This window comes from Salvelinus alpinus, chromosome 13, assembly GCF_045679555.1.
Source record: "Salvelinus alpinus chromosome 13, SLU_Salpinus.1, whole genome shotgun sequence".
NCBI classification, from domain to species: Eukaryota; Metazoa; Chordata; class Actinopteri; order Salmoniformes; family Salmonidae; genus Salvelinus; species Salvelinus alpinus.
This window is the reverse complement of record NC_092098.1, coordinates 41,238,640-41,265,167: the sequence shown is the minus strand read 5'-3', so window position 1 is coordinate 41,265,167 and position 26,528 is coordinate 41,238,640. Positions and strand designations below refer to the sequence as shown.

Genomic DNA, 26,528 nt, shown 5'->3' with positions numbered 1-26,528 from the left:
CCTCGTACTCTGTTCTAGATCATACAATATGCATATTATTATTACTATTGGATATAAACCACTCTGAAGTTTCTAAAACTGTTTGAATGATGTCTGTGAGTAGAACAGAACTCATATGGCAGGCAAAAACCTGAGAAAAAATCCAAACAGGAAGTGAGAATTCTGAGGCTGGTCGATTTTCAACTCATCGCCTATTGAAATCCCAGTGGGAAATGGATCTGTTTGCACTTCCTACGCCTTCCACTAGATGTCAACAGTCTGTAGAACGTTGAATGAAGCTTCTACTGTGATGTTGAGCCGGATGGGAGCTGTTTGAGTCAGTGGTCTGGCAGAGTGCCAGGTCCTGGTCATGCGCATTCCACATGATATCGACTTGCATTCCATTAATTCTATAGACACAAAGGAATTCTCCGGTTGGAGCGTTATTGAATATTTATGATAACAACATCCTAACGAATGATTCTATACTTACTTTGACAAGTTTATTCGACCTGTAATATAACCTTTTGAAGTTTTCGTCCGAAGTTCGCCTGGACCTGCATGAGCATTTTGGATATGCGTACTAAACGTGCTAACAAAAGTAGCTACTTGGACATAAATAATGGACATTATCGAACAAAACAACAATTTATTGTGGAACTAGGATTCCTGGGAGTGCATTCTGATGAAGATCATCAAAGGTAAGGGAATATTTATCATGTAATTTCTTATTTCTGTTGACTCCAACATGGCGGAGAAATGTTGTTTCTATCTGAGCGCCGTCTCAGATTATTGCATGGTTTGCTTTTTCCGTAAAGTTTTTTTGAAATCGAACACAGCGGTTAAATTAAGAACAAGTGTATCTTTAATTCTATGTAAAACATGTATCTTTCCTCAAAGTTTATGATGAGTATTTCTGTTATTTGATGTGGCTCTGCAATTTCTCCGGATATTTTGGAGGCATTTCTGAACATGGCGCCAATGTAAACTGAGATTTTTGGATATAAATATGTACATTATTGAACAAAACATACATGTATTGTGTAACATGATGTCCTATGAGTGTCATCTGATGAAGATCATCAAAGGTTAGTGATTAATTTTATCTCTATTTCTGCTTTTTGTGACTGCCATCTTTGTCTGGGAAAATGGCTGTGTGTTTTTTGGACTTGGCGGTGATCTAACATAATCATATGTTGTGTTTTCGCTGTAAAGCATTTTTGAAATCGGACACGATGGGTAGATTAACATGAGGTTTATCTTTCATTTGCTGTATTGGACTTGTTAATGTGTGAAAGTTACATATTTCAAAAAAATATTTTTTAATTTCCCGCGCTGCCTTTTCAGCGGAATGTTGTCAGGGGTTCCGCTAGCGGAACGTGTGTCCTGGAAAGGTTAACACAGTGTACCAAAGAAGGGCCAGAAGTATATAGAATGGTGTCATCTGCATAGAGGTGGATCAAAGGTGTATACAGAGAAGAGAGTCGGCCCGAGAATTGAACCCTGTGGCACCCCCATAGAGACTGCCAGAGGTCCGGACAACAGGCCCTCTGATTTGACACACTGAACTCTATCAGAGAAGTAGTTGGTGAATCAGGTGAGGCAATCATTTGAGAAACCAAGGCTGTTGAGTCTGCCAATAAGAATGTTGTGATTGACAGAGTCGAAAGCCTTAGCCAGGTCGATGAATACGGCTGCACAGTATTGTCTCTTATCGATGGCGGTTATGATATCGTTTAGGACCTTGAGTGTGGCTGAGTTGGACCCGTGACCAGCTCTGAATCCAGATTGCATAGCGGAGAAGGAACGGTGGGATTCGAAATGTTCGGTAATCTGTTTGTTAACTTTGCTTTCGAAGACCTTCAAAAGGCAGGGTAGAATAGATATAGCTCTGTATCAGTTTGGGTCTAGAGTGTCTCCCCCTTTGAAGAGGGGGATGACCGCGGCAGCTTTCGAATCTATGGGAATCTCAGACGATACGAAAGAGAGGTTGAACAGGCTAGTAATAGGGGTTGCAACATTTTCTGCAGATAAGTTTAGAAAGAGAGGGTCCAGATTGTCTAGCCCGGCTGATTTGTAGGGGTCCAGATTTTGCAGCTCTTTCAGAACATCAGCTATCTGGATTTGGGTGAAGGAGAAGTGGGGGAGGTTTGGGCGAGTTGCTGTGGGGGGTGGAGGGCTGTTGATCGGGGTAGGGCTAGCCAGGTGGAAAGCATGGCCAGGCGTAGAAAAATGCTTATTGAAATTCTCAATTATAGTGGATTTATTGATGAAATGAGTCGCAAAATGAATAGGAAATATAGTCAAGATGTTGACAAGGTTATAAATATATATTTTTTAATTGAAATAATAATTGTGTCCTTCAAACTTTGCTTTCATCAAAGAATCCTCCATTTGCAGCAATTACAGCCTTGCAGACCATTGGAATTCTAGTTGTCAATTTGTTGAGGTAATCTGAAGAGATTTCACCCCATGCTTCCTGTAGCACCTCCCACAAGTTGGAATGGCTTGATGGGCACTTCTTACGTACCATACGGTCAAGCTGCTCCCACAAAAGCTCAATAGGGTTGAGATCCGGTAACTGCGCTGGGCACTCCATTAAAGACAGAATACCAGCTGGCTGCTTCTTCCCTAAATAGTTATTTCATAGTTTGGAGCTGTGCTTTGGGTCATTGTCCTGTTGTAGGAGGAAATTGGCTCCAATTAAGCAGCGTCCACAGGGTATGGCATGGCATTGCAAAATGGCGTGATAGCCTTCCTTCTTCAAGATCCCTTTTACCCTGTACAAATCTCCCACAATGTTATCATTTTCATCTTAAAAAGGTGCCACAAAGAACCTAAGTGTGTGACACACTGAAAAAAACTGAACAATGGCAAATATACAATGACAAAATAACATTGATCCGAACACCTCAAACTTAGATTTGTCTGTCCATAACACTTTTTTCCAATCTTCATCTGTCCAGGGTCTGTGTTATTTTGCCCATCTTAATATTTTATTTTTATTGGCCATTCTGAGATATGTATTTTTCTTTGCAACTCTGCCTAGAAGGTCAGCTTCCCGGAGTCGCCTCTTCATTGTTGACGTTGAGACTGCTGATTTGCGGGTACTATTTAATTAAGCTGCCAGTTGAGGACTTGTGAGGCATCTATTTCTCAAACTAGACACTCTAATGTAAAATCTATTGTCCTCCTGCTCAGTTGTGCACCGGGGCCTCCCGCTCCTCTTTTAATTCTGGTTAGCGCCAGTTTGCGCTGTTCTGTGAAGGGAGTAGTACATGGCATTGTACGATATCTTCAGTTTCTTGGCAATTTCTCGCATGGAATAGCCTTCATTTCTCAGAACAAGAATAGACTGACGAGTTTCAGAAGAAAGTTATTTGTTTCTGGCCATTTTGAGCCTGTAATCGAACCCACAAATGCTGATGCTCCAGATACTCAACTAGTCAAAAGAAGGCCAGTTTTATTGCTTCTTTAATCAGGACAACAGTTTTCAGCTGTGCTAAAATAATTGCAAAAGGGATTTCTAATTATCAATTAGTCTTTTAAAATTATAAACTTGGATTAGCTAACACAACGTGTTATTGGAACACAGGAGTGATGGTTGCTGATAAAGGGCCTCTGTACGCCTATGTAGATATTTCTTTAAAAATCTGCCTTTTCCAGCTACAATAGTCATTTACAACATTAACAATGTCTACACTATATTTCTGATAAATTTGATGTTATTTTAATGGACAAAAAAATAGCTTTTCTTTCAAAAACAAGGACATTTCTAAGTGACCCCAAACTTTTGAATGACTATATTTGATTTATGAATGTTTTATTATTATTATTTTTTAATTAAAATCTTTCACTTTGACATGACATAGGTTTTTGAGTAGATTGTTGACTGGAATTGAATTGGATTTGACCCCAACCCTGTATGGTATACAACAAAGTGCACATATTCACAACCCCCACTAATGAGCCAGATCACCCCCGTCAACCTGTATTATTAGCCACAAAGCATTGTTGTTGAGGTGGCAAAATCGCTCCAGCCAGGCCTATTTCACATCAAAGGGATGTTCCACTGTTGTTTCGCATAAACATTTTGTTCCGTTTAATGTCCAACCGCCGCTAATGCCAAATCATATGCAGGCCTTTGATATTTACTGAGGCACGTAGCCCTACTCTTGTTTTCATGCTAAAATAGAGAAGCTTGTCTAATCAAATTCAAACACCAGTGTGCAATTCCCTGGAGGGGTGCCACACATAATAATAAACAACACATTTTTCTATTACTGTCAATTATATGTGGGATTGTTCCCTTTCCCAATATCGGAACCAATAAGGGGTGAATGGTAGTTTCTGGAGTATTGATGTAGTTGCTAACTTGCTTATTGCAGCACAATATGCTGGATGATGGCACGTCAAAGCTCTCTGTTGTTCATGACAGCTTGTAGTTATTGTATGCACTATAATTGTATATTGTCATGACAATTAATGTTCCAGGGACAGGGATATCCCAAACCCAAACCACTTAGAGATATAAGGCAAATAAATGGTAGCAATCATACAGTGATATTATCCCTAAACCTATAAGAAACATTGTGTGGACTCAAACACTTTATCAGTAGCTGTATTTTTGCCTATAGTGTATTTTCTGGACAGAGGCTAACCATCCTCAAAGAGACTACTGAACCCAGTCACCTCCCTCTCTGTCTCCTTCCACTCTCTCTCCCCCTTTCTCTCTCTCCCCCACTCTCTCCCCCTCTCTCTACCTCCCTGTCTCTCTCTCTCTTCCTCCCCCGTTTCTCTCTCTCTCTCCCCTCTCATTCTCTCCCCTCTCATTCTATCTCTCCACCCCCCCCTCTCTCCACCCCCCCTACTCATTATCTCTCTGTCTCTCTCTCTCTCTCTCTCTCTCTCTCTCTCTCTCTCTCTCTCTCTCTCTCTCTCTCTCTCTCTCTCTCTCTCTCTCTCTCTCTCTCTCTCTCTCTCTCTCTCTCTCTCTCCCTCTCTCTCTCTCTCTCTCTCTCTCTCTCTCTCTCTCTCTCTCTCTCTCTCTCTCTCTCTCTCCCTCTCTCTGGACCTCCTCACCCACTGGCTAGAGGATGTGGGTACAAACCACGGGAAACCCTTGTGTGTTGTGGTTCACTCTGTGCCCCCTCTGTGCCAACCTAATGCAGTTGATGCTCGCCCCTGCACTGGCATAGGCAGATGGCAGTGATGTGTGCCACAGTCTCAGGGACCCCCGCCCATCTATTATCAATGCGATGCCAGCTGCTGGCAGGGAGTTACGGTCTAAGGTGACCTCTGGGTACATTTGACACACTTTTTTACGTCGACTAACCACCTGTCCCACCCCGGACTGCCTACGACAATGTGAAACATATGGGGATGCTTCCTGTGTTATACCCCAATAGAGATGCAGAACTTGGAAAGAGAGACTATGACAATCATTATGCATAAGCATGAGAGGAATGTAGATAGACTATTAATGTGGATACAGGCCTACTGAACACATCATAAGCACATCAAATAGTGCAGATTTTGGGTCACCCAAATTAAAGACTTAAATCGGAGAAGACACTAGGTGCAGATGTAATGCTTTTGCATATGTGAGTGTGTGTGTTTGTGTGTGTGCAGGTGTACTATCTTACCTGTAATGGATGACGGGTGGGTTAGCCTTGGCAGAGCAGTGAAACTTCACCAGGTTGCCCTCCAGTATGGGCTGGGGCTCCACAGACAGGTTGACAAGAGGCAGGTCTACATGGGCGAGAACAGAGGGTCAGTCTATAAACCAACACCAGAGTACATATTAGGACAGCTGTGCCTGGGTCATGTTCGTTAGGGCTTCAAAACATTTAGCAACGGACAACAAAAAAGAGTTCAGGTGATCCCTTTTCTTCCATTCCGGTGCCTAATGAACCCTGGAATGGGAGAGAGGAAGGGATAACCAACACTGGATGTGATGACAGAATCTAGGCTACAATTAATTTAAAGTCACAATGCAGAATTTGCGCAAATAGTGCATTACGAAATATTTTTTTAACCTGCATGTGGTTAATTGAAATGGTAAAATGGTTTAGTGTCTGTAAAACCAGATTGAGTCCTCTAATAGCGTAAGTGGAGTGTGTGTGTGTGTGTGTGTGTGTGTGTGTGTGTGTGTGTGTGTGTGTGCGCGTGCGTGAGTATTCATGTGCATGTGACCCCAATCAAAGGGAGTTGTGTGTGAGTGCAAGCAGCATGCTGTAAACAACTGTATAAATATTGATGCTGTGGTTGGGGTTTGATGCTATCCTGACCCCCGTAAGACATTTTCACATGGCAGTGCTTAAAACGGTTAATTAAAGATTCACTCAGTAAAATTTCCATTGGAGATAAAAGAACAAAACAAAGCAAAGAACAAACATAGCGGAAAGAGCTTGTTAATTACTCTCCTCTGTAATGGCTGATATTTCCCATTAAGATGAATTCGAGCCTCGGTTCGCTTGCTAATTGCTACATTAGCAATTTACTAAACTTTTGATAGAATATCTGTGATTAAGGACAGCTCCGGATAAAAGTAACAAACACATCAATTAAATAAATTAAACAAATAACAGTGTTGAGACGAATGCGCCGAATGTGCTCCCAAGCGCTGTGAGCTACTGTACCTCTGTGCTTTTCTCGGGCTGTTTTTAAAGCAAATCACACAGCGAAATAGTCAGCCGAAACGTATGAAATGGGGTGGGACTATGCGCTAATAGGACTGTATCCCAATTACCCTTGGTACTAGCCAAGGCCACGTCAGAGATGGATAGCTGGGGCCAGGAACCATCAAACTCTCTCTCACTCTGTAACTCTTAAAGTGCTTTAGATGTGTACAACGATGGGGCCCTTCTGTGCTGCTACCTCCAAAAACCCTCTCAGTGATTTTCTTAAAAAGCACCGCAGATCTCCGATAGAAACTAATGGAACTCCCCTCCACTTTACCTTGTGTCGCCTTGATTGTGATTTATCAGGAAAAGGTTTAGAAAGTGCATCCTTGAGTAAAAAAACGTACTTCCATTCCCTTTGGCCAAGGGGAGATTATGAAAAACTATTTGTGTAGCTAAATGTGTTTTACATTCAACAAATCTCGCCAGTGAATTATTGATAATAACTTTAATCAACTTTAATTTACAAGAGTGATGGATTAAAGGGGACAGTCATTACTTCCCTGTAAGGTTAAAGGGGATGTTCGTTCCTCCCCTATAAAGGCCTTGTGGGAAGCTTTGCTCTAATATTACAGGTCAAAGATGAACAATTTACTCCCAGCTCTGTGAAAAATAAATAATTCAGATAACTTTACGAAATATAAAGCGGCCACTGAAAAATGAACATCCTCAGGTTAAGTCTTAAGCTCCTTTACTATATATTGAAGAAACACTTTTATATTAGGAAAATAAATCAGGGGGAGTTTTTTCATCCAAACACCCTTTTATGAGCACAGTGTGCTAGCTACAGAAGTTCACTTCCGTTACAAAAAAAGATTGCAGTTTTAAAACTGCAGTAAAAGTGCAGTACCTGCAGTAGACTGTGGTATTTTGGATGCAGTAACTGCAGTTACACTGCAAAATTACTGTAGTAAAAAAAATCTGTGTTATTTTGGATGCAGTATTTGCAGTATAATTCCGTTATACTGCAATATAACTGCAGTTATACTGCACTGTACTGCAGTTATACTGCACTCTGACTGCAATCTTTTTTCGTAAGGGTAGCATCAAAGGCATTTCCTTGTTCACCCATATATATTTCTGTCCGAGCGCAGGGGCATCGATTGCATTTCCCATGACCACAGTGGGCAGGTCAGGCATGTTATTGGAATGAGAACTGTAGCCACACTGATAAAAGTACAGTGTAGGCTAACTAAGGGATCCCAAGATGCCACACTTTTATGAGGGTTACTATAGACCTTATTATGGCACAAGAGTTATCCTACTGGAGTTTTCTTTGTGGGCTCTCAGCTGAACTTTACTTCTTAGAGTACCACCACCGCCTGAGGGGCCAGGAGACACAGGAGGAGCCCTCGGGGTGTTCCCCTAGGGCCTAGGCTCTCAGCTGGGGCCAGTTCAGTTCAGCTGCCACAGTTTAGTCGTGTGAGAGAAGATGGGGCATTCAGTTGCTGATCACTCCAGTCCTCCAGTCTGACCTCCGCCAAGCTCTCACAGAAGCTTTATACAAGCATGTATCAAAATATGTGTTGCTGCCGAGTGGCATGGATAGAATCATTTGTGGAGATTAGAAAGAGCAAGGATTTTTTAAATTAAGAATTTTATTTTGTCAGCCTTGAAAGTGGAAACTTCAATGTAAAGTCAAGTAAAGGATGCCGATTTTAGCGATTGTGACTGCATTCACGCATCCCGTCAATAAATGATTGCCATGGTGCAACACTGCAACAGCATTCTTTTCCTATTTCCATAACACACCTCATGCAACACACCTCATAGCCGACCAATTAGCCAGTTATCAACCCTTAATAAACTTCTGGAAAAAATGGTGTTTGACCAGATACAATGCTATTTTACAGTAAACAAATTGACAACAGAATTTCAGCATGCTTACAGCACTTACATAAATGACTGATGATTGGCTGAGAGAAAGTGATGATGAAATGATTGTGGGGGCTGTCTTGTTAGACTTCAGTGCAGCTTTTGACATTATTGATCATAGTTTGCTGCTGGAAAAACGTATGTGTTATGGCATTACACCCCCTGCTATAATGTGGATAAAGAGTTACTTGCCGAACAGAACACAGAGGGTGTTCTTTAATGGAAGCCTCTCAAATGTGATCCAGTTAGAATCAGGAATTCCCCATGGTAGCTGTTTAGGCCCCTAGCTTTTTAAATTTTTTACTAACGACATGCCACTGACTTTGAGTAAAGCCAGAGTGTGGTTTGATTCTAATGAGGATGACTCAACACTATACACGTCAGCTACTACAGCGACTAGAATGACTGCAACACTCAACAAAGAGCTGCAGTTAGTTTCAGAGTGGGTGGCAAGGAATAAGTTAGCCCTAAATATTTCTAAAACTAAAAGCATTGTATTTGGAACAAAACACTCACTAAATCCTTAACCATAACCTTAACTAAATCTTGTAATAAATACTGTGGAAATTGAGCAAGTTGAGATGACTAAACTGCTTTGAGTAACCCTAGATTGTAAACTGTCATGGTAAAAACATATTGATGCAGTAGTAGCTAAGATGGGGAGCAGTCTGTCTATAATAAAGCGATACTCTGCTTTCTTAACAACACTATCAACAAGGCAGGTCTTACAGGCCCTAGTTTTGTCGCACCTTGACTACTGTTCAGTCATGTGGTCAGGTGCCACAAAAAAGGACTTAGGAAAATTGCATTTGGCTCAGAACAGGGCAGCACGGCTGGCCCTTGGATGTACACAGAGACCTAATAATAATAATGTGCATGTCAATCTCTCCTGGCTGAAAGTGGAGGAGAGATTGACTTCATCACTGCTTTTATTTATGAGAGGTATTGACATGTTGAATGCACCAATGGGTCTGTCTAAACTACTGGCACACAGCTCGGACACACATGCATACCCCACAAGACAAGCCACAAGAGGTCTCTTCACAGTCCCCAAGTCCAGAACAGCCTATGGGAGGCACACAGTACGACATAGAGCCATGACTACATGGAACTCTATTCCACATCAAATAACTGACGCAAGCAGTACAATTAGATTTAAAAAACAGATTCAAAAAACACCTTTTGGAACAGTGGGGACTGTGAAGCCACACAAACCTTGGCACACACACACACACACACACACACACACACACACACACACACACACACACACACACACACACACACACACACACACACACACACACACACACACACACACACACACACACACACACACACACACACACACACACACACACACACACACACACACACACACACACTTTCGCAGCAGCTAATGGGGATCCATAATAAATACAAATACAGTATCACCTGTCCCTGTTCCACTCTAGAGTCGACTTTGACGATGTATGAGCAGTGAGGAACCATCTTACAAATGGGTGGGAGTTGAAGTTGTCGACACAACACTGACTCATTAGCCGAGGAAATGGCAGCAAATGGAGGTTGGCCAAAGAAACAGACTGACAAGCCATTAGATATATGCTTCAAAGTCTGGAACATCTCTTGTTTGCTTTCTTGAATGGCCGCTCTTTCCCATGTCGTTAGCTCCAGATATCTTCTTCAACTGTTGGAGGACGCCTGGTCCAGATCATTGTGTTTCTGTTTCTCCTCATTGCTGATGGATTGATGGGGCCTACTTTGTTGAAAGAAGTGGCACTCTTTTTTTACCAAACATTGTTGAGGAGCTCAGTAACAGGGACGAGTGGGGTATGCAATTATTGTTACCGTGGCTGTTTTTATTTACTGCTTTCCAATTACGTGTAGCTCAACCATAATAGACAGCAGACTGGCAATGGTAAAACAACACTTTTATCTTTCAAAGAGAAAAAGTTTGACAGAAATGTTTGGGAGTACAAGCTACTTTTCAGGAGCAACAGCAGACAAAACAACAACACAGATAACAATTACAACTTAGACGCTTCAAAACATAACTATGTTAAACAAAAATGGCCTGCAAATTACTAATGCGTTCGCAAGGCGTAGTTGTCGAATTCTCAGTTTGTTTTGTTTCTGTGCATGTCGTTCTCATGGAAATCAAGAGCCTGTGCTTTTCAAAGTCAGTCCATATAGTATACCTCAGTCTGTCAGTTCCAACCGTCTTGAATTTAGGTTCTACATTCAAAACAGCAGATACCTGAAGGCCGTATTTCTTATTAACAGTCAGATAGATGCCTTACAATCAGGAAACACGTTTGCACGTCGGACAGATGTTCTATTCATAATGCTTGATGTTGCGGGATTCATATTTTCTTTGAAACACACCTGCAGAGTTTGCAAATTAGATAGCGAACAAAGAAGGATGGACTGGAATGACAAAACAAATTAAAGTGAGTACACGCACCTTATGAAGGCTAACACACCGTTTGAAAAGAGGGAGAAGTGGGGAACTGTATAATGACAATGACTGGGAGAGGGGTCTTCGTGTCTTTATTAATAATATCCTGGAGGGGTCTTTTTTGTATGGGACCACATGCAGATTCATAAATGCTTAGCTCCAGACTACAATATTCAATCCACAGGCAGTCATTCCAATGGTGGGAAGGGTGGCAAGGGATCTAAATCAGCAGTAGAGCCACATTTTTTTTCAGTCAATGACTGACAATTACTTCATTAATTTGTCATGAAAGCTATAACATCACTAACCACGTTTCCATCCCACCATTTCATGCAGATTAATTACCTGACGCATGAAAAGAGCCATGACCGGGCCGATTAATAGGCGGTACAATTTTATAAATGCCGACAGACAATAAATTATGCGAGAAATTATGGTGGAAACGACTTTATGCGCAAATATTGATATAATAACCATCATAACTGTAACGATCGTCTGTGGTGGTAGAAGGATCGGACCAAAGCTCAGTGTGGTAAGTGTTCATGTCTTTAATATAAATCCAAAAACTGAACACAGGAACAAAAACAATAAACGATAATCAAACGAAACAGTACCGTGTGGCGACAAACACTGACACGGAAACAAACACCCACAAACCAAAAGTGAAACCCAGGCTACCTAAGTATGATTCTCAATCAGGGACAACGATTGACAGCTGCCTCTGATTGAGAATCATACCAGGCCGAACACAAAACCCCAACATAGAAAAACACACATAGACTGCCCACCCCAACTCACGCCCTGACCATACTAAATAAAGACAAAACAAAGGAAATAAAGGTCAGAACATGACAGTACCCCCCCCCCCCCCCCCCCCCCAAGGTGCGGACTCTGGGCGCAAAACCTGAACCTATAGGGGAGGGTCTGGGTGGGCGTCGGTCCGCGGTGGCGGCTCTGGCGCGGGACGTGGACCCCACTTCACCATAGTTTTTGTCCGCCTCAACCGCCCCCGTGGCCTCTTACGAGCGGCGATCCTTGCCGCCGACCTCCGACTGGGGACCCTAGCGATGGGTCCCGAATGGACGGGAGACTCCGGCAGCTCCGGAATGAAGGACGACTCCGGCAGCGCCGGACAGGCGGGAGACTCCGGCAGCACCGGAGTGAATAGCGATTCCGGCATCGCCGGCGTGACAGGCAGCTCTGGCAGCTCTTGGCTGACTGACGGCTCTGGCAGCTCCTGGCTGACTGACGGCTCTGGCAGCTCCTGGCTGACTGACGGCTCTGGCAGCTCCTGGCTGACTGACGGCTCTGGCAGCTCCTGGCTGACTGACGGCTCTGGCAGCTCCTGATTGGCGGGCGGCTCTGGCAGCTCCTGACTGGCGGGCGGCTCTGGCAGCTCCTGACTGGCGGGCGGCTCTGGCGGCTCCTGACTGACGGACGGACAAGACAAAAGAAAAGACAAAACAGGCTACCTGATATGGTTCTCAATCAGAGGCAGGTGTTAGTCGTTGTCTCTGATTGGGAACCATATTTAGGTAGCCTGTTTTGTCTTTTGGTTTGTGGGTGTTTGTCTTCCGTGTCAGTGTTTGTTGCCACACGGTACTGTTTCGTTTGTTCACATAGTTTATTGTTTTGTTTAGTGTTCTGAGTTTAATTAAAAACATCATCATGAACACTTACCACGCTGCGCTTTTGTCCTCCGCTCTTTCTCCCGAAGACGATCGTTACAATAACGAAGTAAACTAGGAGTCACATGATGATATGTTGTGTGGTCCTCCCACTACGACTCGTTGGGAAAGCATGCAGTTTAATAGGCTACAGAATAAGTTATGTGTCACGCCCTGACCATAGAGAGCCCTCGGTTCTCTATGGTGTTTAGGTCAGAGCGTGACTAGGGGGGTGTTCTGTCATTGGTTTTCTATGTTGGTGATTTTGTATGGTTCCCAATTAGAGGCAGCTGGTAATCGCTGCCTCTAATTGGGGATCATATTTAGGAAAACCTTTCTCCCACCTGCTTTGTGGGATATTGTTTTTGAGTGAGTGCATGTAGCACTACGTTTGTTCACGGTCGGTGTTTGTATCTTGTTTTGTTTAAAGTTTCACTATAATAAAGATGTGGAACTCAACACACACTGCGCCTTGGTCCGTCTCTCCACACGACCGTGACATTATGCCAAACTTCAAAAGCAGGTTATGATGTTTCTTTCCAAAAAATACTGGTGACATGTTAAAAAAATATATCTATATTTTTTTAACCATGATCGATGCTTGGCTGCCGTTTGATAAATAAAAATAATATCGGTCTTATCCACAATAATCTCATAATGTACAGTCGAAGTCGGAAGTTTACATACACTTAGGTTGGAATCATTAAAACTCCCTTTTCCACCACTCCACAAATTTCTTGTCAACAAACTACAGTTTTGGCAAGTTGGTTAAGACATCTACTTTGTGCATGACACAAGTCATTTCTCCAACAATTGTTTACAGACAGATTATTTCACTTATAATTCACTGTATCACAATTCCAGTGGGTCAGAAGTTTACATACACTAAGTTGACTGTGCCTGTTAACAGCTTGGAAAATTCCAGAAAATTATGTCATGGCTTTAGAAGCTTCTGATAGGCTAATTGACATCATTTGAGTCAATTAGAGGTGTACCTGTGGGTGTATTTCAAGGCCTACCTTCAAACTCAGTGTCTCTTTGCTTGACATCATGGGAAAATCAAAATAAATCAGCTAATTGTAGACTTTCACAAGTCTGGTTCATCCTTGGTAGCAATTTCCAAATGCCTGAAGGTACCACGTTCATCTGTACAAACAATAGCACGCAAGTATAAACACCATGGGACCATGCAGCCGTCATACCGCTCAGGAAGGAGACGCGTTCTGTCTCATAGAGATGAACGTACTCCCGCCATTAAAAAAAGCCAGACTACGGTTTGCAACTGCACATGGGGACAAAGATCGTACTTTTTGGAGAAATGTCCTCTGGTCTGATGAAACAAAAATAGAACTGTTTGGCCATAATGACCATCGTTGTGTTTGGAGGAAAAAGGGGGAGGCTTGCAAGCCCGAAGAACACCATCTCAACCGTGAAGCACGGGGGTGGCAGTATCATGTTGTGGGGGTGCTTTGCTGCAGGAGGGACTGGTGCACTTCACAAAATAGATGGTATCATGAGGAGAGAAAATTATGTGGATATATTGAAGCAACATCTCAAGACATCAGTTAGGAAGTTGAAGCTTGGTCGCAAATGGGTCTTCCAAATGGACAATGACCCCAAGCATACTTCCAAAGTTGTGGTAAAATGGCTTAAGTACAACAAAGTCAAGGTATTGGAGTGGCCATCACAAAGCCCTGACCTCAATCCTATAGAAAATTTGTGGGCAGAACTGAAAAAGCGTGTGTGAGCAAGGAGGCCTACAAACCTGACTCAGTTACACAAGCTCTGTCAGGAGGAATGGGCCAAAATTCACCCAACTTATTGTGTGAAGCATGTGGAAGGCCACCTGAAACGTTTGCCACAAGTTAAACAATTTAAAGGCAATGCCACTAAATACTAATTGAGTGTATGTAAACCTCTGTGATGAAAGAAATAAAAGCTGAAATAAATCATTCTCTCTGCTATTATTCTGACATTTCACATTCTTAAAATAAAGTGTTGATCCTAACTGACCTAAGACAGGGAATTTTTACGAGAATTAAATGTCAGGAATTGTGAAAAACTGGGTTTAAATGTATTTGGCTAAGGTGTATGTAAACTTCCAACTTCAACTGTAGGTAGCCTACCCGCACTGTATCTGCGAGCTGTTGGCTAGAGCGCATGTGCCAAACACCAGAGTGGGGACATTTATGTGCACTACGCACAACCTTTTATCTGCAAAAAAATCATGGAAACACATCTCTGGTGGAAACACTTGCATATTGTTTGTGGAGATTTTACAATATTCACATGAAAATCCGTCTCAAATTGGATGGAAACCTAGCTATTGACAATGAAGTGATGAATGTAATGCCAAAAATGGGCTCACAGTCACAGTCACACACCTTATCCCCATTAAGCTCACCTATCATGTTCTCTTCCAGTGGAGCCTTCAGTCAAAACAACCTATGAAGTTGCTAATGGGGACATTGTAATAGAGAGATAGATACCTCTGGTGAATTTAAATGTAAGGGGCTATTTTAGTGAAGGCTAGCAGACTCCTGGGGGAGACCGAGCAGCTTTTTTCAGCTTGATGAAGCACTCTTCTTACTTTAGATGGCAGAGTGAGTGTGTCTTTGCTGTGAAGAGAGAGAGAGAGTGTGTGTGTGTGTGTGTGTGTGTGTGTGTGTGTGTGTGTGTGTGTGTGTGTGTGTGTGTGTGTGTGTGTGTGTGTGTGTGTGTGTGTGTGTGTGTGTGTGTGTGTGTGTGTGTGTGTGTGTGTGTGTGTGTGTGTGTGTGGGGGGCTGTGAGTGTGTGGCTGTGTGTGTGTGTGTGTGGCTTGTTGTAGAGATCGAGAGTGTGTGTGTGTGTTTGCCCCTGTGTGTGTGTGGCCCTCTGTGTCTGTGTGTGTTTGTGTGTGATCCTAGGTATGTGTATGTGCGTGCCCGTGTCTGTATGTATGTATCTGTATGTGTCTTTGTGTGCCTGTGAGTGTGTCTTTGTGAGGTGCCCATGGGCCTGGTGGACATAGCACATCTGCATCTGGCTATTATTTCCCCTCCCCCATTATTCCTGCACTGCTCTTATCCACTATATGCAATCACTCCTGGAGGCCTGCGGCCTCGCGCCCCTCTTGTGCATTGATCCTTCCAGCTCATTGTGTTTCCACTGAGAAGGAAGCATAGACATGAAAAAAATAAAGGACTTCTCAAAAATAACAAGCAATTTTTTTATTGCACAGTATCACCCTTGGGTACAGAGCGCTTACTGTACTGTAGAAATTTACATCAAAGTACTTACATACTTACTGTTAGGCGTGTATATGGGAGGCGAAGTCAAGTGCAGGAGAGCGGAGTATATTAAACAGGCGCACTTTAATACCGGTCAACTACGACAGCACATAAAACATACTAGTGCCACAAACACGGTCTATAACAAAAGTGCAGCACCTGACAAAAATAATCACGTAACAATAAACAATTACACACAAAGACATGATGGGGAACAGAGGACTAAATACATGTAGATTGATTGGGGAATAAAAACCAGTTGTGTATGGAACAAGACAAAACAAATGGACATATGAGAAATGGAGCGGCGATGGCTAGAAAGTTGGTGACGCCGATCGCCGAACGTCGCCCGAACAAGGAGAGGAGCCGACTTCGGCGGAAGTCGTGAAACTTACATAATGTCTTAGATATGGGGAGTGTACCTGTGGTCTACAGTATCGTCTTGTGTGGGGAAAATGCACTTTACCCGTACAACAAAGTAAAGCTACGGTGTCCATATTAGGACAGCCTTAGTCTCAGCAGGACTTCTTTCAATCTCAGCAGGAATGTTGTCCTAATATGGACACTGTATACTACTGATAGCATTGTGCATGCAGGAATCAATAAGACTGTATTTGTAGTAGACTAAAAACAAATTATGTGATTAAAGGCCACGTTAACGACCACTTTGATAGTGAAGGTTGTTGGTATAAGGGTTTTCATTTCATGTTTGAATTCATTGTTTAATTTGGGTAGGTGCCAGAACAAATAATGACATTGAAAGGATGAAAGCTCAAGGATATCTGAGTTACAGCACATTAGCTGTCCACCAATTAGACACATCACTCCACTAATAAATAAGGCAAGGACACGTTGTCATGTTTGTATCCCCACAGAAGATTTACGCCTCTACTACACCTACAGCGTCATTGTGTTTTGCTAAACCAGAAGTACATTAATTTCAATGGATTTGCCTTGTTGTAGAGGCAGTTGTGTTGCATACGCAGGGGTGCAACTTTGGATTTAGAAGTGGGGGGGAATCTAAAGCGCATTTCCTACATTTCTACTAGGGGTGTCTCCAACTAAAATCTTGGTCCAACAACTGTAGTCTTCTCTATCGACCATTCGATTGGTCTACATTTTAAAACATCTACAGTTGAAGTTGGAAGTTTACATACACTTAGGTTGGAGTCATTAAAACTCCTTTTTCAACCACTCCACAAATTTCTTGTTAAGAAACTATAGTTTTGGCAAGTCGGTTAGGACATCTACTTTGTGCATGACACAAGTCATTTTTCCAACAATTGTTTACGCAAGTAAACAAACAATAGTACGCAAGTGTAAACACCATGGGACCACGCAGCCATGATACCGCTCAGGAAGGAGACGTGTTCTGTCTCCTAGAGAAGAAAGTACTTTATTGCGAAAAGTGCAAATCAATCCCAGAACAACAGCAAAGGACCTTGTGAAGATGCTGGAGGAAACAGGTACAAAAGTATCTATATCTCTATAAATTTGTGGGCAGAACTGAAAAAGCGTGTGCGAGCAAGGATGCCTACAAACCGCACTCATTTACACCAGCTCAGTCAGGAGGAATGGACCAAAATTCACCCAACTTATTGTGGGAAGCTTGTGGAAGGCTAACCGAAACGTTTGACCCAAGTTAAACAATTTAAAGGCAATGCTACCAAATACTAATTGAGTGTATGTAAACTTCTGACCCACTGGGAATGTGATGAAATAAATAAAAGCTGAAATAAATCATTCTCTCTACTATTATTCTGACATTTCATAGTCTTAAAATGAATTGGTGATCCTAAATGACCTAAGCCAGGGAATTTTTACTAGGATTAAATGTCAGGAATTGTGAAAAACTGAGTTTAAATGTATTTGGCTAAGGTGTATGTAAACTTTCGACTTCAACTGTATTTTTCCATAGGCCTATATAGACACACCCTATGGGTTTTAATAAAATCAACTAGGCTATATGGACTGAACTTGTCTGATGCTTCAAGCATGCTGTTTGATTACACAATGAAGACACACAAATGATTCAAGAGGGAGTCAGAAGAAAAAAAACTGTTCCCCGACCCTCCTTCTCCCACTGCTGCTGGCCTTCGCAGATTCTTCCATTATGCTCCTGTGTCACGATCATCGTACGAAATAACGGACCAAGGCACAGCGTACGTAGAGTTCCACATGTTTATTAAATTAAACTCACAAAAACAACAAAGAAGAATAAACGATACGTGAATCTCAAGCAGTGCTCACAGGCAAGTTCCGACACAGTTCCGACACCGCCGCAACTTTGGCAGCGGCAACTAGCCTGTCCGACGACGCAACTACAGCAGCTGCATCGGGTCCTGATCGACCCGCACTGCATTCCTGTGATCGTCCTCGGGCCGGTGTCGTTGCGCTGAATGTGCAGTGCGTCTGGGGGGGGGGGGGGGGGTATTGTGTGCCATTTGTTCACCATTGTCCTGGCGATTTATTGTTCCCATGTCCATTGGTCATGTGAGTAACTGTGCTGTGTTGTTTTGGCTTTCGTGCAACTTGTATTGAGCAGATGATTACGGGTTTCGTCCCGTGTGGAATCATTGTGTGCGTGTATGTTACGGGTCTCGCCCTGGTGTATTTTGTCGAGGTACTCCTCGCTCTTTTGTTTGGGTTTCAACCGTGTGTTTTGTATACGTGTTTGTTTGGTCTTCATCCCTGTGCCTTAACATGGCACGCTGTAATTTGGGTCAATAAAAATCCCTATTACGGCTTCCTAAGCCTATCTCCCAATCCCTTTATACCAATGTGACAACATTTATAGGCCTATATTTGCGCGCAGGCCAGGTAGACTATTTCTATATGCGTAATCATTTGTGTGTCCTTACTCAACATTGACAGGAGAGTTTCAAACAAAAGACAATGAATAAATTGACAAAACTCGTAAATGGAATGAAATAAAAACATAATCTAACATGTTTTTAACATGTAACATAATGTAGGTTGTGAGTTCTGCAAAACACATGTCCACTCCGACAATCAGAAAGTTAAATGACTGTAATAATAATACATTGAATGCAATAACAGAAATGATCATAAACAAACATTGCAGATGAGAAATTTGTCACGTTCCTGACCTGTTTTCTGTTGTTTTGTATGTGTGTGATGGTCAGGGCGTGAGTTTTGGGTGGGCATTCTATGTTGTGTGTTTCTATGTTGGTTTAGGGTTGCCTGGTATGGCTCTTAATTAGAGGCAGGTGTTTTGCGTTCCTCTAATTAAGAGTCATATTTAGGTAGGTTGTTTCACTGTGTTCGTTGTGGGTGGTTGTTACCTGTCTCTGTGTTTGTGTTCTGCACCAGATAGGAAGAAAACCTTTACAGAACCACCCACCAAACCCGGACCAAGCAGCGTGGCAACAGGCAACGGCGGCAGCAGCAGCAGCAGCGGGAGCTAGCAAGGCAGAGTGGCTGGAAGCCCGAGAGGGGGGGGGCACACGGGGAGTATGGCTGGGTCAAGTGGGAGATTTGAGCCAGTTCCCCGTGCTTACCAGAAGGAGCAGTGGGCTAAATTGAGGTACGAGTCGGAGAATGTGGAGGAGTTATTGGACAGATTGGAGGAAAGTGAAAGGATGGGAGATTATGAGACATTTGATGAGTTGTTGGTGATATTGGGGGAGAGCGAAGAGAGAGAGATGTTGGTTTGGCGTAGCATACACGGTACTCGCCCTGAGGTGTGTGATTACCGTGGAGAGCGGGAGTACGGGCAGACACCGTGTTATGCGGAAGAACGCACGGTGTCCCCAGTACGCGTGCTTAGCCCAGTGCGGGCTATTCCACCTTGCCGCACTGGGAGGGCTAGGTTGGGCATCGAGCCGAGTGCCATGAAGCCGGCCCAACGTATCTGGTCTCCAGTACGTCTCCTCGGGCCGGCGTACATGGCACCAGCCTTACAGGTGGTGTCCCCGGTTCGCCTGCATAGCCCAGTGCGGGCTATTCCACCTCGCCGCACTGGCAGGGCTACGGGGACCATTCAACCTGGTAAGGTTGGGGAGGCTCGGTGCTCAAGAGCACGTGTCCTCCTTCACGGTTCGGTATATCCGGCGCCACCTTCCCACCCCAGCTCAGTACCACCAGTGCCTACACCACGCACCAGGCTTCCAGTGCATCTCCAGAGCCCTGTTCCTCCTCCACGCACTCTCCCTATGGTGCGTGTCTCCAGCCCAGTGCCTCCAGTTCCGGCACCACGCACCAAGCCTCCTGTGCGTCTCCAGAGCCCTGTACGCACTGTTCCTTCTCCCCGCACTCGCCCTGAGGTGCGTGCCCTCAGCCCGGTACCTCCAGTTCCGGTACCACGCACCAGGCCTAGAGTGCGCCACGAGAGTCCAGTGTGCCCTGTTGTTGTTCCCCGCACTAGCCTGAAGGTGCGTGTCCTTAGCCCGGTACCTCCAGTTCCGGTACCACGCACCAGGCCTACAGTGCGTCTCAGCCGGCCAGAGTCTGCCGTCTGCCCAGCGGCGCCTGAACTGCCCGTCTGCCCAGCGGCGCCTGAACTGCCCGTATGCCCAGCGGCGCCTGAACTGCCCGTCTGCCCAGCGGCGTCTGAACTGCCCGTCTGCCCTACGCCGTCTGAACTGTCCGTCTGCCATGAGCCTGCAAAGCCGCCCGTCTGCCATGAGCCTGCAAAGCCGCCCGTCTGCCATGAGCCTACAGAGCCGTCCGCCAGACAGGAGCCGCTAGAGCCGTCCGCCAGACAGGAGCCGCTAGAGCCTTCCGCCAGACCGGATCAGCCAGAGCCTTCCGCCAGACCGGATCAGCCAGAGCCTTCCGCCAGACCGGATCAGCCAGAGCCTTCCGCCAGACCGGATCAGCCAGAGCCTTCCGCCAGACCGGATCAGCCAGAGCCTTCCGCCAGACCGGATCAGCCAGAGCCTTCCGCCAGACCGGACCTGCCAGAGTCCCTCAGCCCGGACCTGCCAGAGTCCCTCAGCCCGGACCTGCCAGAGTCCCTCAGCCCGGACCTGCCAGAGTCCCTCAGCCCGGACCTGCCAGAGTCCCTCAGCCAGGACCTGCCAGAGTCCCTCAGCCAGGACCTGCCAGAGTCCCTCAGCCAGGACCTGCCAGAGTCCCTCAGCCAGGACCTGCCAGAGTTCCTCAGCCAGGACCTGCCGCCCCTTATCCCGGTGCTGCCCCTTATCCCGGTGCTGCCCCTTCATTTAGGTGGTTTTAGTTGGAGGGTGGTCATTGGGAGGGGGATACAGAAGCGGGGAGTGACTATGGTGGTGTGGGGACAGCGTCCGGAGCCTGAGCCACCACCGTGGTCAGATGCCCACCCAGACCCTCCCCTGGACTTTGTGCTGGTGCGCCCGGCGTTCGCACCTTGAGGGGGGGGTTCTGTCACGTTCCTGACCTGTTTTCTGTTGTTTTGTATGTGTGTCATATTTAGGTAGGTTGTTTCACTGTGTTCGTTGTGGGTGGTTGTTACCTGTCTCTGTGTTTGTGTTCTGCACCAGATAGGTCTGTATCGGTTTTGCACGTTTGTTATTTTGTAAGTTGTTTGTAGTGTTCACTTGTTCTTATAATTAAACATGTTGAGCACTGGCTACGCTGCATTTTGGTCCTCTCCTTCACCCCAGGAAGAAAACCTTTACAAAATTATGGGAATTAACGATAAATGAAGGCTACTACTGGTGATGTATGTCATTTGGAATTGATAGACACATCAAACAGTGCACACAATGAAGTAATGAAAACAATGAATACCCACGAAATGGCGGGAGAGAGCGCATTCTGGAGAGAGACGTGCCTTGTGCATCTGAGCCATAGTCCCCATATTCTTTGACCGGGGCATCCGGGGCCTCCTTGAAGGATTAGTCCACTGAGACAGGCGCAAATCACACAGTTGTCTCGTGTGCCATGAGAAGAAATATATATATTTGCGACTGCTCAAAAAAAAAAATCTCAAATGAAATCAATTAAAATACTATTTTACACCTACTGCAGAGGAATTACATTTCTGAGTGAATGATATTACATTTCTCTGGCATATAGGATGTTCTATCGATGGTCTTAAACTGCCGTAATTTATGTCTGAGATTATATGAACATGACTGGGCATTCAAACATATTTGTATCCATTCATCATTATCAATATTGTGTTTTGTACTGACTGTACACCATGCCAGTGTAGTCTGTAGAGCTGTTAATATTGTGTCAGTGTGAAAGTAGGGAATTAGCTAGGGAAACGGACAGATCAATAACATTACATTGCTATACTGACTCTAATAAAAACTCAGATTGCGCTGTCAAAAAACGTCAGAATATCGCTGATTTCATCATTTGATTCAGGTCAAGTGTGATGGAGGAAAAAAATAATACCTGAAGTTAGTGAGTTAGCTAGCTAACGTTAGCCAACTTTTGGCTAGCGCTAATTGGCGAAAACTAGCCAATTTAATTTACTTCTGTTGAAATGGGACAAAAAGGCTACAAAACATTTCCGTACACACAACAGCTGTTAGATACTGCTAACTGACAGATAGCTTCAGGCTAGAGCTGAACTGGCTGTGGTAAGTAGTAGCTAGCTAACTAGTTAATTCTCTTCAGACAGAACTTCATTCGAGAGCGGATGAAACATTCGCTAACATTACATGTTAGTTACACTACTAGCTCAGCACTGGGAATACAAGTCAAACAGCAGATATCTTGCCAGCTACATCAGTCAAATAAAGAGTAACCCGTTTCTGCTCTGCTTGCTTTACAACTCTGAGAACAAGCACAACACACAGACAGCAGCGCTGTGCTGGTCAGAATCTTTGCCTTCACACAGCCTAAATCCAGCTGGCTGAAACCGCCAAACAGCCTACCCGACAGCTCGGAGGCATTCGCGTGGTCCTACAGCACAGCGATGGCGCTTTTTTTGTATCACAGTGCAATGATACAACTGGGGGGACAACATTTTTATTTTAGAATGTGGGGGGTTCATGTCCCCCGCATCCCCAGTGAAAGTTGTGCCCCTGTGCATACATTGGAATTATCGAACGTATGCATCAAATTGTAGACGGCTTGACAGAAATGGTAGCAGAAGGTGAATGTTGAACTTTTGTTGCACACATATCCAGATTATGCTTCATACCATTTTGCGCAATGACGCTGTAGGTGTGTTCGTGTCGTTAGCTGCTTAAACTATGTGGTAACAATGGATACTTTTTGGTACATAACTCAAATACTCCAACACAATTGGTAACTTATTGGGAGCCAAATTGTACATAATGATCATTGTGTCAATAATTCTCAAAGAAGCAGAAGTGTAATTACAAATCAATTAGAATTGCTAACTTTTAACTACCTGCTTATAAAATAACCCTGTATGCTCATTTCTACTGCATAGATCATCATCACAGATATCCAGGTGGTCAGGAACACATTCAAATGGCCAGAGCTAAGAGAAATAAGCTGATGCACCATTAGAACACCCCTGTGAGCAGTGAGAGATTGCCTGACGTGATTGGTTTCGCCGACTTGACGGACCCCGTGCTAACCCACCTCCCCAATGTTCCCCTTCTCCCCTTCTGTCCAATGCATTCTGGGGCATGTGTCTGTGTGTGTGCGTCTCACACCACCTGCCATCACCACCCAAACTAACAGCTGCCTCTCATCAATATTAACTGGCTACTGTGACAGTATGGCGCCCCTGGTGGCAGTCTGTGGTTCCCTGAGGACCTCCAGGAGCATCACGGCCTATCCACCTCACCGTGCGCTGTTATCACTTATTCATCCAACACCTGTTCCCACCCCCTCACTCTGACCTGCTGAGGTGGGGTGCCTGTGGCTTGTGGCTTATTTCTTATTTCCCACCTTCAACAATCCACCCCTCCCTTTGCTACTGTATGTGATGCAAAGTGGAACGAGAGAAGCATATAGGGGGGAAATCAGTCGGGCTAATGCTAAGCGCTAAAGGCAGACCCATCGCTCAAGCTCTTCTCGATCTGTTATGGTGGGGGGATTGGCTCTCACTTTTCCATCCTGAGGAGAATTAATTCCAATAGCTTTGGCATTCCAATAGAGAGTATATTGTTCAACCACTGTTGGTGTATTGGGGGGAGTCCTCAACTCTGCGCTGGTGCAGTTCATTCCCATCAAACGTGCTCCGCTTACGATCGATATCAGATTCACCTTATTACCCAAATTGATTCAAGGACATACAGCAACTATATCTCCAGTGTTGCTGCATCTGCCCTCTACTCTACATATTTATTTTATTTCAGGCTACTCAAGGCTACCCAGATAGAAAGAGCTAAGGCAGAATCAAACATTTGTTTTCATACAGCAGTTGACTTGCGTAAGGAGAGGAAAAAACGGCGCCATTGTTTTGCATGACAAAACGATTAGCCCCTCTCTGACAGTGCACACAACAACGGCTAATCGGTTAGCGCTCTCGTCTCTCCCCGTGCCCAGGCTTGGGGAAGGATTCCTTTTGGATGACACACAAAAAATATAAAGAATGCACTAGGAAGAATGGAGCTGTCAAGAGTAATGGATCCTTGAATAGTATTTTCTGCTATATTAGTCATACTTAATAGCTTTGAAGGAGCTATGAGGGATGTGAAAGGCCTTTGTTTGAAATCCATAACTTATGGCAAATGGTTTTTGTGATCAAATAATATCATCTGACAATTGAATTTTGTACAGAGGGGGCACATTTTTCACTATTCGGAAGGAATCTCTTATGATGGTATTTTGATTAGTGGCAGGGCGAGCGCCAGAAAGAAAAAAAGAGAAACGCACACAGTGGCAACACACACAGCAAGAATAAAATGGCAAACACTAGCATTGACTTTCATTGGCTAAGACTGTGACATTGTTAATGTTCATCAAATGCATTATCTCTTTCATTGTGCTTCCAGACCAATTTTCCTTTGAATGGGAAGTTCTGCATTTCATAGAATTCACATTTCAACAATGTTTGTGAAAACCCAGCCATGGACAATGGAATTAATATGGATCAATCTGGCATAATCCAATAAATAATGTTGAGAAATATTGGAAATATTGGGTTAGCACGTGCAATGTTAGGGGTAGAATTCTGCAGTAGAAATAGGATAAATAGAGTATTTCAATGGTCAGATAGATAGACCAATGGATGAGTTTTGGAACAAGAGCCTTTTCTCTCTCTGATCAATATAACATTATAGCCAGATATCAACTGTTTGTTGTGAATGAATAGTATGTACACCATATATACAAAAGTATGGACACCCCTTCAAATGAGCGGATTCGGCTATTTCAGCCACACCCGTTGCTGACAGGTGTATACAATTGAGTACACAGCCATGCAATCTCCATAGAAACATTGGCAGTATAAGGGCCTTAATGAAGAGCTCAGTGACTTTCAGAGTGGCACCATCATAGAATGCCACCTTTCCAACAATTTCTACCCAGCTAGAACTAGAGATATAACGCTACCTGCCCCAATACCTGCCCCTGATTGCCCTTGACCAGCACAAAAGCATCCTGCATTAGCATCGAACTTTTCAGGGAAGTTAGGAACCAATATACACAGGCAGTTAGAAAAGCGAAGGCTAGCTTTTTCAAACAGAAATGTTCATCCTGTAGCACAAACTCCAAAAAGTTCTGGGACACTGTGAAGTCCATGGAGAATAAGAGCACCTCCTCCCAGCTGCCCACTGCACTGAGGCTAGGAAACATTGTCACCACCGATAAATCCACGATAATTCAGATTTTCAATAAGCACCTCCCACAGCAACTTGCCCAAGCCTCCCCCATTTCTCCTTCAACCAAATCCAGATACCTGATGTTCTGAAAGAGCTGCAAAATCTGAACCCCTACAAATCAGCTGGGCTAGAAAATCTGGACCCTCTCTTTCTAAAATGATCCGCCGCAATTGTTGCAACCCCTATTACTAGCCTGTTCAACCTGTCTTTCGTATCGTCTGAGATCCCCAAAGATTGGAGTGCTGCCGCGGTCATCCCCCTCGTCAAAGGGGGAGACACTCTAGACCCAAACTGTTACAGACCTATATCTATCCTACCCTGCCGTTCTAAGGTATTCGAAAGCCAATTTAACGAACAGATCACTGACCATTTCGAATCCCACCATACTTCTCCGCTATGCAATCTGGTTTCCGAGCTGGTCATGGGTGCACCTCAGCCACGCTCAAGGTCCTAAACGATATCATAACCGCCATCGATAAAAGACAATACTGTGCAGCCGTATTCATCAACCTGGCCAAGGCTTTCGACTGTCAATTTTTATTTTATTTATTTCCCCTTTATTTAATCAGGTAGGCTAGTTGAGAACAAGTTCTCATTTGCAACTGCGACCTGGCCAAGATAACACAAAGCAGTTTGACACATACAACAACACAGAGTTACACATGGAATAAACAAACATACAATCAATAATACAGTAGAAACATCTATATACAGCAAGTGCAAAAGAGGTAGGATGAGGGAGGTAAGGCAGTAAATAGGCCATGGTGGCGAAGTAATTACAACATAGCAAATAAACACTGGAATGGTAGAATGTGCAGAAATAAATACAGTATGAGGATGAGGTAGATTGGATGGGCTATTTACAGATGGGCTATGTACAGGTGCAGTGATCTGTG

At 44.1% G+C, this 26,528-nt stretch overlaps 1 protein-coding gene across 2 annotated transcripts in view; it reads right to left on the bottom strand.

Moving 5' to 3' along the window:
* Positions 1–26,528, bottom strand: part of kirrel3a (kirre like nephrin family adhesion molecule 3a) — a 275,377-nt gene that overhangs the window by 59,692 nt on the left and 189,157 nt on the right. For both annotated transcript variants that reach the window (XM_071339326.1, XM_071339327.1), the window contains exon 6: positions 5,625–5,730. In XM_071339326.1, the coding sequence (XP_071195427.1) occupies positions 5,625–5,730 (106 nt within the window). The remainder of the gene's footprint in view (positions 1–5,624; positions 5,731–26,528) is intronic.